The following is a 13,436-nucleotide window of genomic DNA, read 5'->3' as shown; positions in this document are numbered from 1 at the left end:
GGTACAGTAGCTCCTAGATTAAGTGCTGTGCTACAAGGTGTGGTATAGTACATGGATTCTTCGGTCAACAAAGGCTTCTGTGGCTGACCGAGCACCTGCCTGACTGTGATGTACAGCAGGAATGTCATGACTTCCCTCACGTTTGTCTTCACCCTCAGCATTTCAGTGCTTCTTTACTTACAGTATGAAAAGTGCTGTTTTCACAAGTCAAATTCTTCTGTGAAGTCCCAGGTCAACATGGGAGCATGAGTAGTGTGGTAGGTTAGAAAACCAATAAGATGAAAAGCTCTTCAATTTAACTGGGAGGAAATATTTTTAAGCGAGGAACTCCATATCACAACAACATTGAAGTATCAAAGGGCGATTATAATTGTATAACAGACATAATTTACCTATTACTCAAAACAGTCACATGTAGATAATCAGAAACACAAAGAAAATGAATAAACTCAGAGCTAAGTACTCACAAATATTTTTAATTGTAACAAGTTCTAAATTAAGAAAGATTTGTCGGTCGTTTCTTTATGTAAGGTCCATATTCAACAACTTAAAATCTTCCACACTTTTTAGTCTGATTGAAAGTGCTCTTTTTGCAATGAAAACATGTCTCAACAAGACTTAAAATATTTTAAGTATATTTTGTGATCAAAGTTTTGGTTAAGTTAGTTTGTAACCTTATCTGAATCAATAACTAACACATAAATGTCATAACAAGTTAAAACAAACATATTTCCAAGATTATAGTGTTTTTAAATATTAAAAACAGTAAAAACACTGATTTACATTTAACTATTTTTAGTCTCATGCACTGATGGTAAGACTGACCCTTTTGTCTGACAAAAAGTTTTTCTATTTACATTATACAGTATTTTTTGTTTAAAGTACAGGAAAACATAACAATATAAGCACCATAGGGGTAGTAAGCCAAATGTCTGTTAACTCAGAACAACAACTATATTAGAAATTTCTGTAAACAAACTGGAATGTAAGTAACAACAGTTAGGTTACTAAGGTACTTTTAATGCAAAATTCTGCAGGGTTTATGTCAATACCTGCAATACAAGTATTAAGCATCAGTATTTGATGCCTGCTTTCTTTATGCTCCAAATCAATCTCAAATGGAAGTTAGATCTTTTCTATTAATATTAAACTATGGCTTTAATATGAAGGTCTGTACAGTACATAACTAACTAATCAACAAGTACTTTTGCATGAGCAGCTAATCACACCATCTTCTAATGGTGTGTTTTCATAAACTCTTTCATGAAGTTCGCCAGCATTTTTGTTTCATCTACTGTGATAGCATTATAGAGAGAGGCTCGGATTCCTCCAACAGACCTGGAACACAAAGAATACAATAATTATTTCCTTGTTCATTTATAATTAAATTTGCAGACATGAGCTTGGCTCTCCACCTCAAATATAATCATTAATCAAAATTATGAAAAAGAAATGCAACATTAGTGCATGCCAAGGTCTGTCTATGGGTTCAATTAAAATCTGCAAGCAGTGTTTTATAGGACCCCAGCTTTTAAAGTCATGAGCTTCTCCAATACTGCAAGAGACATCCTTAGGGTCATGTTAGTTACTTGTGTACCTAACTCAGAAATGTTTTGTTCAGAGTGATCAAAGAGAACAGTGATCCTTCAACAGTAGTTGACTGAAACTAATCCAAGAATGGCCTGATAAACAGCAAATGTCAGGAACTGAAGAAGCATTAATTTTGAATTCTCTCTCACAGGTTCCTTGTTTAAATTACTGTAAGTTGTGTCACTGGAGAGTTTATTTCTTGTCATCTGTGTCAAGTCTAAATAAAGATCCGTAACTTCATATCATAACTTAAAAATCAAATATTTACTGACTACATATCAAATATTCCAGGACTAAAAAAAAAAAGTCAGCTTTTACAGCAAATTGCTTTCTATGACATACTGTAATACCATTTTATTTAAGTGAATGAAGTATTTTTCATGCTAGGCTTCATAAAACATCAAGATGTGTAAGAGTGGAATACAGTCTCTTTAGAACAGTTTAATTACAAATACAAAGTGAATTCACAAGGTTTCTTAAATATTTAGTTCTCAAATTAAAATCATCTCAAGTATCTCACCAGATTTCCAACATTTCACTGTGGTTATGATTTACAATTAAATAATGGAAATAACTAACTCTTATTGGAAAGAATAAGAATATAGTGGATTGCATTAAATGTAATTAATATTGTATTAACAATACGTACCTGTGACCTTTAAGTGAAATCATACCAAGCCTGGAAGCTTCATCCACAAACTTCTTTTCAAGAGCTTCATCTCCATCCTTTATCCCCACACGGAATGTGACATTCATTCGGCTTCTGCTTGCCACTTCAACAGGACAGCTTTACATTGGAAATAGAGAAATTGTTTTTTAGATTTAGACTCAGCTAGCAGAGGACATCAAAATAAGGTTTTCCAAGCACATAAACCGGGCAATGGCTACAAACCCAATTTAAAAATAAGGGTGTTGTGGTGCACATTGTTAAGAGCAGTGTGATTTATATTAGCACAGCTCATACAATTACTAAAATACTTACAAATAGAATCCATTGGATTGATCAATGATGTCATAGATCATTTCTGATTTTTCCTTGCTCAATTTCTCCATGGCTGTAGTACTTCCATTGTTCTTTATCCATTCTAGAACCAGTCCCATAATGTAGATACTACAGTAAACAAAAAAGAAGGCATTTCACAAGTGTTTTAACAGTGACATTATTCAACAGAAATGGCTACGAACATGAAGAGCTCAATCTAACAGCAATTTAATGATTAGAGCACCAGAGTCTTACTTACAAATCATGAACTGATGAGACACCTCAGTAATTATTTTTTCATTGTACAACATTAACTCATCTATTAATTTGTAAAAAGGTTTTAGCTCTTAAATGACCCCCCCCCCCCCCCCCATTAGCAATACTTAGTTTAATATATTCTTTTTCAAAGTTTCCCCAATCCAAATCCTGGAGTAACCCTACATTATGTCTTCTGGTTTTCATTCTAGCTGAGCTGTTAGTTTGGTTCATCAGGCTCTTACACAGAACTGTATACTGGGGCTGGTAGCTTTTAATACTGTTTTAGTTTTTAAATAGTAGTGTGAGGTTACTGCAGTATTGCAGTTTGGGTCTGCAATAACGGATAAAAAATAAGGAGTTTTTAGAAAAGCCAAACAACAATTTTAAACCAAGCTAAAAGCATACTATTTGCCATATTTCTAAAAATATAACAAAGTCTCATTAGTGATGAAAACCACAAGACATAGTTCAAGACAGTAAATTACAGTTTCACACACAGGTACACAGTTCCAGTCCTTGAGGGCTAGAGTTCACCAGGTATTTTAGATCTCTTTAATTTGTCAACAGCTGCAGACCTTCGGAAAGTGTTTAATTGGTCCACTGAAGCAAATGATTAGCTGAATTAGGCTGCTGAAAGCAGATGTGGAATGAAAACCTGCAGCCCTGCAGGACTGAAGTCATGCACCACAGTTGTATTTAAAACTAACAAACATCTTTAAGGAAAAAAGCGACAGCAGTTTATAACACTAAAAAGCCCTACAAAGTGCCTTGACGTAACAGAAACTACATGGTAGAGTGGGATAGGTAATGGCAGTTGCTACTGGTGAAGTGGAAACACCAAAAATGTTGTAAGGTGGAACAAAGATTGTTTTACTGTTATTACATCTCTTTGAAAGTTTAATGCTGAGGTACGATCAATTCTTATTACCTAAAGCACGGCGGAGTGTTGTACACAGAGTTATTCCCCGCCTGCACTTGGTAGTCAAGAATGACGGGACACTCTTTCAGCGCCTTTCCTAGAAGGTCATCCCGGACAATCACCACCGTAACCCCAGCACAGCCCACATTCTTCTGGGCACCAGCAAAGATCAGGCCAAACTGCAGGGGAACAAAAATAAATAAATAAAAATCAGTAACAGAGCCAAACCGGTATTATACGTGTATAGAACTGTTTAGTTCACAAAAAAAGAGAAAATTGTCATGTTGTGGAAGTTTGTGCGTTTTCTTTTATTTGTATGAGAGAGAGGATAAAGAGAAAAAAGTTTTGGTTTTCAGCGATCGGCGATCAGCGATCAGCGACATAGTTCTTTCAGTTTAATGACTGCTTGCTAATAAATTCTTCTGGTGATTCTTAAGAATCAATGTCTGCAGGAGATGTGCAGATGCGCAATGGAAAGCTAAGCCTTAAGCTCCCGTCTCCCCTCCTGTCTTCTTGTTTCTGTTGTTGTGTCCAGTAAGTTATTTTTTATTTATTTTGGGATGCTGCCTAAGTTGGCGGTGGCTCTGAAAAGTCTGGACCTCTCCCCAAATACGAATAAACTGGACTCTCATAAATCGGCAAACAGGCCTGTTCTGCTTCAGCAGCTTGAGGCTCAGCAAACACAAGCTTGTGAAAATGGCGATGGCAGTGCTGACGTCCCACACTGAGGCAATGGCAGCTCAGGTGGCTACTCCATAACTCAAACAGCCAGTCCATTCAGGGCAAGTTTAAGAGGTTTCTCCCATCTCTTTGGAACAGGTCAGCTGCAAACACAGAGCTTTCTACAGCAATGATCTCACTAGAAACGCTTTTGTCCTGCAGAGACAGCACTGCCACAGGCGATTACCGATGGAATAGGTCAAATGTTTAAACATTTAACCGATATGTGAAAATTGCACTTTTACTTAACAGTAATGGTTTAAACTTTAAAGACAAAGATAATGTTTGTACTACACAAGAGAGGTGGGCTCATGAGGTTCAACATCACATAATATAAAATGCACAGTACTGTTTGGCCTTGCTGGGTCATCATGCTCTGCAGTAAGGGCTAGGGCAGAGTTTCACTACACTTTTTTCTGGTGACATCGGAGGAAAGCACAAAGACTATACAGTGAATGAGGCAGGAAGATCAAAGTACAGGTTCAAAAAATTTTCAAAGACCACTTTAATGGAATACAATAATGGCTTTGAGAACACAAATTCCATTATCATTACTTGAAAAGATATTATTTCAGAATATTACTTATGTTACAAACTTCTCTCAATGCCAAATGAAAAACATAAAAGCTTGAATGGTTTGTCCTAATGTCCTAAAGACCGGATGTATAAAGGACAGCCATGCACTAATGTGGTCTCCAAAACAAGTTAAAATATTTTAATGTCATCTTTCCAAGTGTCAATATTAATGCTACAATGTAGATTATAAGACAAGTGGGGGCTGGTGTGCACCCAGTTGATATTGGTTGCAGTTCTTTATTTTCATAAAATAACTAAGGTACTGCATCATGTGTATCCATATTACAGCTATGAGCTCACTGACATGCTCCTATATCAAGCGCAGGTAAATCATGATTTCAGGAACACATCGCTATTAGGATGAGGTTTTAATGATCTCTCCGAGTGCTTCGCTTTTCTGGAATGCAGCATCAGCATCTTAAGAGATTTACGTATAGTTGGAAATGGATTTATCATTATAGGCTATTTAGTGTCCCTCGTGTCTATATCCTTGTCTGAGCTGAATTAGTTGATGAGGCGGTTTTAAAACATGACAAAGGGTAAATCTCCTGGTATTGATGGCATCCCTCTTGAATCTTATCTGATATTTTGGCCCCAATAAGAAACCCCTTTCCTTGACATGATACATGTGGCCCTTGAAGGAGGTCCTAATTGTAGGGATGTTATTATCACCATAGTCTGCTGATTAATAAAAGATAAAGATCCCATACTTTCTGTGACTTATCAACCTGTCTTGGTGTCCTAGAAAATCAGCAAGATATATGCTAAGGTAGAACTATGAAAGCTGGAGGTCTCTGTAATATATTAATTCACCATGATGATACAGGCTTAATTAAAAAGTACCCAGCCCCTGATAACATTTCAACTGACTGCTCTTTCATTACAGGCAGGGAAAGGCATTTGATCAGCTCCAGTAGAAACACCTCTGGTCAGTTGTGGATTATATGGGCTTGGCCTCAGGTTTCATCGATATGGTAAAGAAATTATAGACCATCCCTTCAGCAAAGGTATTGTATTAACAGGAAACAAGTGATCTTCCCATTATGGTATATCAAGAATGACTTGTCAGGTATATGCAATTTAAACTTTGTTGTTCACTTTGTCTTTAGAAACTCTAGCTCAGGCTGCTTGTAATCTATTACATTTACCTCTACCTTTGTTAATAATATTCAACATTAAGTGGATGATACAGTACATTGTTATAGTGGCGAATACAGGCTGAACTCCAACAAACTACTGGTCAAACATATAAAAACAAGACCTGCCATGTTGAACCTTGACTGCTAATCACTGCGCTACCTTGCTGACCCCTAAAATAATATCAATGTGTGAAATATTAGATGTCCAGAAAGTTTCCACTATCTACATGAAGCAGCAGTAAAAAATGATACCGATTCAAGATGGGCAATGACAATACCTTTGATACGTCCACAGGCTGGGATAAGAAATTGGATGACATGTCACACACAAGGGGAACGCCCTTTGTCTCGGGGACAGATCGGAACTCCACACCATGGACGGTCTCGTTGCAGCAGTAGTACACATAAGAGGCAGAAGGGTTCAAGTTCCAGCTGCCAGGGTCTGGAACCTCTGTGGGGAAAAGTAATTTTTTTAATGCAATACTGTATATTGATCAAATGAACATATTAGATAATAGCATTGGGTCTTTTTTTAACCATCATCATGAAACACTCAGAATCAGTCCATACTTTTTAATTTGAAATGAAATACATGACACTTCCCCACAGTTTGTCAGGAAAGACCATTTCCAGATTATCAGCACCCTGTCAGCAGGAGGCCAGTACTGTACAGGTATATCACCAATCAGCTGTTTTCAGGAGTGTAAAAGTATGAAAAATCCTCATTTTTTGCATCAGAATCAGAGGATAACAACAAAAAACATTTCCCCAAATTTTCCCTGCTGCTAAAAAAAATCAGTTTAAAAAAAATGTCATGATTCAGATAACAGAGCGCAAAAGCAGAATATTTTGGCTGTAATAGATCTGAAGTATAAATTGATGAGAATGTTATAGATTTATATTTTTATTCATACCATCACTCCCCATAGAGGTTAATGTATGTGCAGAAGTGTCAGATTTTGGCACTGTGTCTGTTATCTCAATAAAATCAAACTTTCCGATAGAAACAGTAAGGAAACATTTTCTCTAATGCTGAATTTGATCATTTTCGCTTTATTTTTGATGTGTAAAATTTAAATGGAACTTGTCACCTTTTTCCACTGTATTAGTGAAAAGATATTTGCTGCAAGTATTTCATCTCATTTTAATCCTAATGCTACACAGCTATCCTTCAACAGCAATGGACTGTGAAATGGGAACACTTTGGGGTTGCGTTTCTTAATTCCTGAGAGCATAAATAAATGAGGAATGTATTTTTAGGACATTTCTTCAAATGAACATACTTGTGTAGCTCTCCAGTTTGGGGTGGACAATGTTAACTTTTCCATATTTCTCCGCCTCCTTTGCTGCCTTAGCAGACCAGCTGCCTGTGACTATGTAGTCGGCACACCCGTCCTCCTTCAGCCCAATCAGATTCAGGGGCACAGCGCTGAACTGACCACAGCCCCCGCCCTGAAGGAAGATCACTTTGTAATTCTCAGGAACGTCACTGTGGGGGAAAAAAAATGACACAGAAAATTTAAAACTACTTGGGGAAAAATAGTAAACACCTCATAATTTAATGTTCAAACACTGCCATGTAAAATTGATTATTTCACCATTATTTGGATGAGGGATGACAGTCTAGTCATGACACAGGCATCTTTTCCATTTAACATTTGTTTTAAAGCTTGGAGAAGCTTTCCAAACACTTCTGAGGAAGTAATCACCACATAATTTATTAATTTTAACAAAGTTTGATTAATTTCTCTGTAATAGTATTACAGTTTTATTTCTGAGCTCCTTTCATGAGACTCAAATCACTGTATTATACAATACAACCTACAACAAAAATAAAATGAAAGACAAAAAGTACAGAGTATATTACATTGTGACAGGCCAGCAGTAGTGAGAATATGGGTATCAGTTCACCCATAACTAGAGATTGTTAAGGCCTTTATTGTTTATACAGTAGGTTCAGATGCGATGTATTAACTGATTAGTTAATTGGTCACATTCTCTCATGGGTTTAATTTAGACTAGTTCCGTATATAGAAGAGACTCAGTGGGATAGTTGAAGCCGAGTTGTATAGAGCAGGTCAATACTTTGTGTACTGTACATCGGATAACTGTTAGAATAAAATTTATGGTTTCTCCGTCTGCTCAGGCCTAATGAGCCACCTGCTGAGGTAGGCCTGTTACATTAAGGGTTAAAAACCTCAAAAGATTCAAACAGCAGCTGGCAAAGTTGCTGACTTCAGCGTTATTGAGCTTTGACGCTTCTTGGAAACTAGAAACGTCTGTGTTGCTTTTTACCCTGTATCTAAAGTGTGGCCTCACAGTGTCTCTTATGGAAGTTTACTGTTATTACTTGTGATTGACAGTATCAAAACTTGTACTTAACTCCAGAAAACCTAAAATGACCCAGAGAGAGAAGCTTAACTGTCAACTACTTTAATAAGGCGTCTTGCAATCCTACAGATTCAGCAGTTCCAAAACATTCAGACTTTTCAGCAGGTAAGCGTACCACCCTAAACCCACAGCCCACAGGAGAAAGTCTGAATTAGGCCTTTGGCCAGCATCTTTGTAACCTTACAAAACAAGTTTGAGTACTCCCATTTACTTCTAATGAGCACTAATAAAAAGCTTCCCAAGGCTTGGACAACTATGGTCCTTTTCCAGAGAATTGTGTAACACTGACTCAAATCGTGTCCCGTTAGCCCTTCATCTGCTCATCTACTGCCAGCATGTTGCACTATTGTACTTTTTGGACACTGCATTAATATGCTGTTTATACTGTGGTACTTTCAATCTGTATACACCTATGCACATTTTGCATATATTTTATTGTTTTTCAAGTGACTATGATCATATTTTGCACACACCTATTTTATTTTATTTTAAATTTTTAGTCTATACTCATGTCTATTTTTGCTTGTCTTGGACTGGGCTGCTGTAACACCTCCATTTGGTAGAGATTAGACTTTATTGATCCCGAACTCTTCTGGTCCCGCCCTCAAACTAAGCAGGCTACCACACTGTTAGAAAGTTTCTTGAAATTGACAATACAAAGTTTATACGATAGCATGATCTTCCAATAGTAAGGAAATGTGTTTACAGAAAATTACAGAAATCATTAATTTCACTATTATATTAACATTTACAGACCACCATCATTTTCTTTAAAACCACACAGAGCTAAGAAAGCTAAAATCCCCTGCATTCTTTATTACAATTAAATCAACCTGAGATAAGTCCTACCCACATCCACTGAAAACAAACAGTTCTTGCACCCAATGTCAATTTTACTGGGGGGGGGGGGGGGGGGGGGGGGGGGGGACATCTGTGAAGTTTCCGTTACAACTTATTGTTTTTAATCAGACATTCAAGGAACTGCTATGCCGAAAGAGCAGAATTCAAGACCACTGAAAGGTGAAGTAACCTGGATCATACATGGAGCTAAACAATTAACCCCCCCCACTGCCTTCTAAACACTAGTTAGTGTAAAACTCTGCTGTGATAGATGACCTTGTCTTTTGGTGGGGCGGAGCAATCCCGGAGCAACTGGGATTGAATCCCGACACCGACACGGACAGCTGTATACATGATACCAGTTTGTTGCACTGTATCTCTCTCCAAACAACCCGGTCTAGTTTTCCCTACACTGTGCTCTCCGTTTCGGATAGCGGCTGCTTTTCTTGCGGAAGGCGTCTGCGAGGAAGAGTTCCTGTGTCTCAGGGAGTCCCATTTCCCAGCATGAGAAGCTGGCGAATGGAAGAGCAAGCTGGAGACTCCCCAGTGGAACTGGGCTATAAGCTGCAGTAAGGAACACCACTGTGTCCTTTCTGCTCCTGGACAAGTGATGTTCCTCGTTACTGTAAAAAGTTACAGTAAGAAAGCGCCGTTCCGAGTGAAACAAAACGGTGCAATTACACAACCCCACTATCTTTGACGCTATTCAACATTGTCTCCTGATGTTCCATCAAACTGAGACCTTCACCAAGACAAGAAAACTACACTTACAGTGAGTGTACATTCTGTATTTTACACACCATTTAATCATCAGGCATTTTTGTTTATTTAACAGGTGAACAGATATATGCCTCACACTTGGAAAAACTACCCTTTCTTAAGTTAAAATTAAGGAAACATAAAATTGAAAAACTAATTTTAATATTTCAAACTGTTTTAAGGGAGGTGTTTCACTTAATATTGTACTTGAAGGAACGTCTACTTACAGAATTTCACGCAACAGGTTTTCTGTTGTATTCAGGATTTTTGTGAAATCAGCGGATCTGTGGCTCATCTCTGTAAACCAAACAACAAGAAAATAAAGACATCACACAAAGAAGGGGTCAGGAGGTAAAGGAGGGTCCTGCAGCAAATTTAGACTCACCAAGAACACTGATACCAAGCCCCCCGTAATCTATCAGCTCCTTCTGTGCTTCCAACAGAACCTGTTGATCACAAGATAAAAATTCAGAGATTCCACCATGACTGCTCAGGTAGAAACATGAAATAAATCGCTAAAATGCATACAAAACTGACATCTGTCTTCAGAACATACTGTAAACACAGGATGTACAGCTCTTTCGCTTGTTTAAATTCTTTCAAATTGTTTCTCTGGATATCAGGTAATTCCAGGCTAAATACAATTGTGAAACACTTGTAGATCTTACCCTTTTAAGTCAAAATCGATTAAGTTCACACAATACAGGTAATTCCCCGCACAGTGCACAACTGTATTAATGTGCAGATCCCGGGTTTAAAATGAAAGGACACCTCTGTAAGTGGGTAAAGAGCCCTCTAGTGCTGACAAGAAACAATGCAACGAAGAACTAACGAGTTTATCAAATCTGACGCAATTATACTTGTTAACAATTTTAGGACACATTTTTAAGTAACTCACATGCATTATGTAAGGTTTAAATTTAGAAACATCAAACATCAATTTCGTCTTGCACACAAGCTGTAGTTACAAGTTTATTACATTACCGACCAACGGACTAGCTATATTCTCTCCTTTTTTTTTTTACAAAGAAGAAATGAGAAAAAAAAGTTAGTTTCCTTCAATCCTCAAATGTCGTCTGTTACACATGAGAGAAAGTAAAAGTACTACGTTGATAACGCGCCAAGCAGTCTGATGAAAATGTGAAATCCGCCTTCAATGGGCATTGCTTTCGATACGGTAATCAAAGCTTTGACAACACACTTACAGAAGGTGGAATTTTGGCAGGTCCGGCACCAAAGTTCACAATTTGCTTCTTTTCCATGATGGTACAGCTTGGTTCTGCCGTGATTTAGAGATGTCGCCTATGCCCGTGCACACCTCACAGCTGCCCCCCGAGTTCTGCAGCGCCGCTTTCTAACAGCGCACGAGTAACAGATGCCCATTCCACAGTTTTCATTGGACGCTTTCACATGGTGACTCTGATTGTTATTAAGCTATTGGTTCCACGAGGTTCTGGTTAGATAAGATTGGCTGAGTGTTCACGGGACCGGCTCGTGATCACAGGCTCCCCTTGCAAGTCTGTTTCCAGATTGCACCATCCAGCAGCCACGCTTCTGAAAAAGCACTTGCAGGTGGGAATATTCTGTTACGACAGCTGTTTACGTCGGTCCTTTTCGGGCAGATTAGTAAATCCTAAAACCGAAAAAAAGATTCGACGTTTGCTTCTGTTGTATAAATCTTCAGCTTTTACCGTGCCGTGCCAGCATCAACATCGATCATTCCTTTCTTTTCATTTCTGTTATAAATACATAAAAAATGAAAAAGACCTCATCATTCCGCTGAATTGCGGGATGGTGGGGTAACAGGCGTCCAATGTATTCAGTGCGTGTTAATTTTGACTACTAATGAAAAGCTTTTATCGTACAGATTCAGTTTTCCCAGTGCATAATGGCATGTTTATAAATTACCTTTTGTTTGTCGCATCTAAAGGCTGCACTGCATACAAGGTAGGTATAATAATAATAATAATAATAATAATAATTGCTTACACTTATATAGCGCTTTTCTGGACACTCCACTCAAAGCGCTTTACAGGTAATGGGGACTCCCCTCCCAATTAATGAGCTCGGTTGGAAACTCCATTCATCATTTACCGAATGAAAATAGGAATACGGGCCCTGCAAAGGTCCCCATAAGTTGCCTCATTCTTAATGGAAGAACATGGTTCTGTTCATAGCTGGAAATACTCTATTTTGTGATGTGAATTGTTTTTACAAATTACTTTATACATTGCTACACCAAGCAGCCATATCACCCTGCAACTGACAACTAGCAACCCACTGAAGCTCAGCAGGTGTGAGCCTGTCAGGTACCTGGATGGGAGACCTCCTGGGGAAAAAACTAAGGTTGCTGCTGGAAGAGAAGCAGATAGGGGGTGCTAACCCTGTGGTCTGTGTGAGTCCTAATGCTCCAGTATAGTGACAGGGACACCATACTGTAAAAAGGTGCTGTCCTTTGGATGAGATGTAAAATGGAGCTCCCGACTGTGGCCATTAAAAATCCCAGGCTGTTTCTTGAAAAGCATAGGGATGTTACCATGCTGTCCTGCTCAAATTTCCTAATCATGGCCTCCTAATAATCCCCATCTAGAAACTGGCTTCCTAGGTGGCTTGATAGCACTATGGCTGCTGTCACATCATCCAAGTGGGTGGTGAATATTGGTGGAGGGGAGTCCCCATTACCTGTAAAGCACTTTGAGTGGAGTGTCCAGAATTTTCTTTTACTGTTATTGAAGATTGAAATGCACTCATCAATGCTGATTCTAACCCCAAAATATGAAAATAGCATTGCAGTTCCTGTTTAAACAGTAGGACTGTCTGTGTAGCTGGTGACCAACTATGTTCTTTGTTTCTTGACACAACATCTTATTCTTTATATAACATAATAGGCTCGTCCCTGCAACAGTTGATATATGAGGTACAGTACGTTTAGAAAGTATTCACCCCCTTTGTTTTTTTTTCATAATTGATGTTGCAAACTCAAATAGAATATGTGGTTACTAATCTTTTCAAACAATAGTATAAAGTCAAAGTTACTATGATACTTTGTTTTGAGCCAAGGTTTTCTGCACCTAATTTCCTTGCGATATCATGCTAAAACTTGAATGAAATGCACCTGGGACAAGTTCAGTTGATATGATCTTAGAATGAACGTGACAAAGTTCTCAGTTAACAGTGCATGTCAAAACACAAACTCTACCATGAAGATCAGGGAGTGGTCTGTACAATAGCCAATTATAGAATTGTGAGGAGGCATAGCTCT

At 38.1% G+C, this 13,436-nt stretch overlaps 1 protein-coding gene across 1 annotated transcript; it reads right to left on the bottom strand.

Moving 5' to 3' along the window:
• Positions 1–456: 456 nt before the first annotated feature.
• Positions 457–11,550, bottom strand: psat1 (phosphoserine aminotransferase 1). Its single transcript, XM_069187328.1, has 9 exons — positions 11,380–11,550; positions 10,560–10,620; positions 10,402–10,471; positions 7,468–7,673; positions 6,463–6,635; positions 3,759–3,928; positions 2,573–2,701; positions 2,240–2,377; positions 457–1,338 (listed from the first exon to the last, which is right to left on the bottom strand). The coding sequence occupies exons 1-9, from the start codon at positions 11,434–11,436 to the stop codon at positions 1,236–1,238; spliced, it is 1,107 nt and encodes a 368-aa protein (XP_069043429.1). The 5' UTR covers positions 11,437–11,550; the 3' UTR covers positions 457–1,235.
• Between the last annotated feature and the right edge of the window lie 1,886 nt (positions 11,551–13,436).

The sequence above is a fragment of the Lepisosteus oculatus genome, chromosome 3 (genome assembly GCF_040954835.1).
Source record: "Lepisosteus oculatus isolate fLepOcu1 chromosome 3, fLepOcu1.hap2, whole genome shotgun sequence".
In the NCBI taxonomy this organism is placed as follows: Eukaryota; Metazoa; Chordata; class Actinopteri; order Semionotiformes; family Lepisosteidae; genus Lepisosteus; species Lepisosteus oculatus.
The sequence above is the reverse complement of the archived record's forward strand: the minus strand, read 5'-3'. Positions and strand labels throughout refer to the sequence as shown.

What these genes read in the sequence shown, in the direction of transcription:
- psat1 (XM_069187328.1), bottom strand. Translation starts at nt 11,436, where the DNA reads ATGGAAAAGAAGCAAATTGTGAACTTTGGTGCCGGACCTGCCAAAATT. An exon ending in AACCTGTTGCGTGAAATTCT is followed by an intron (nt 7,674 to 10,401) that starts GTAAGTAGACGT and finishes TTTCCCCCACAG; the next exon opens with TGACGTTCCTGAGAATTACA. An exon ending in AGCCTGTGGACGTATCAAAG is followed by an intron (nt 3,929 to 6,462) that starts GTATTGTCATTG and finishes GTTCCCCTGCAG; the next exon opens with TTTGGCCTGATCTTTGCTGG.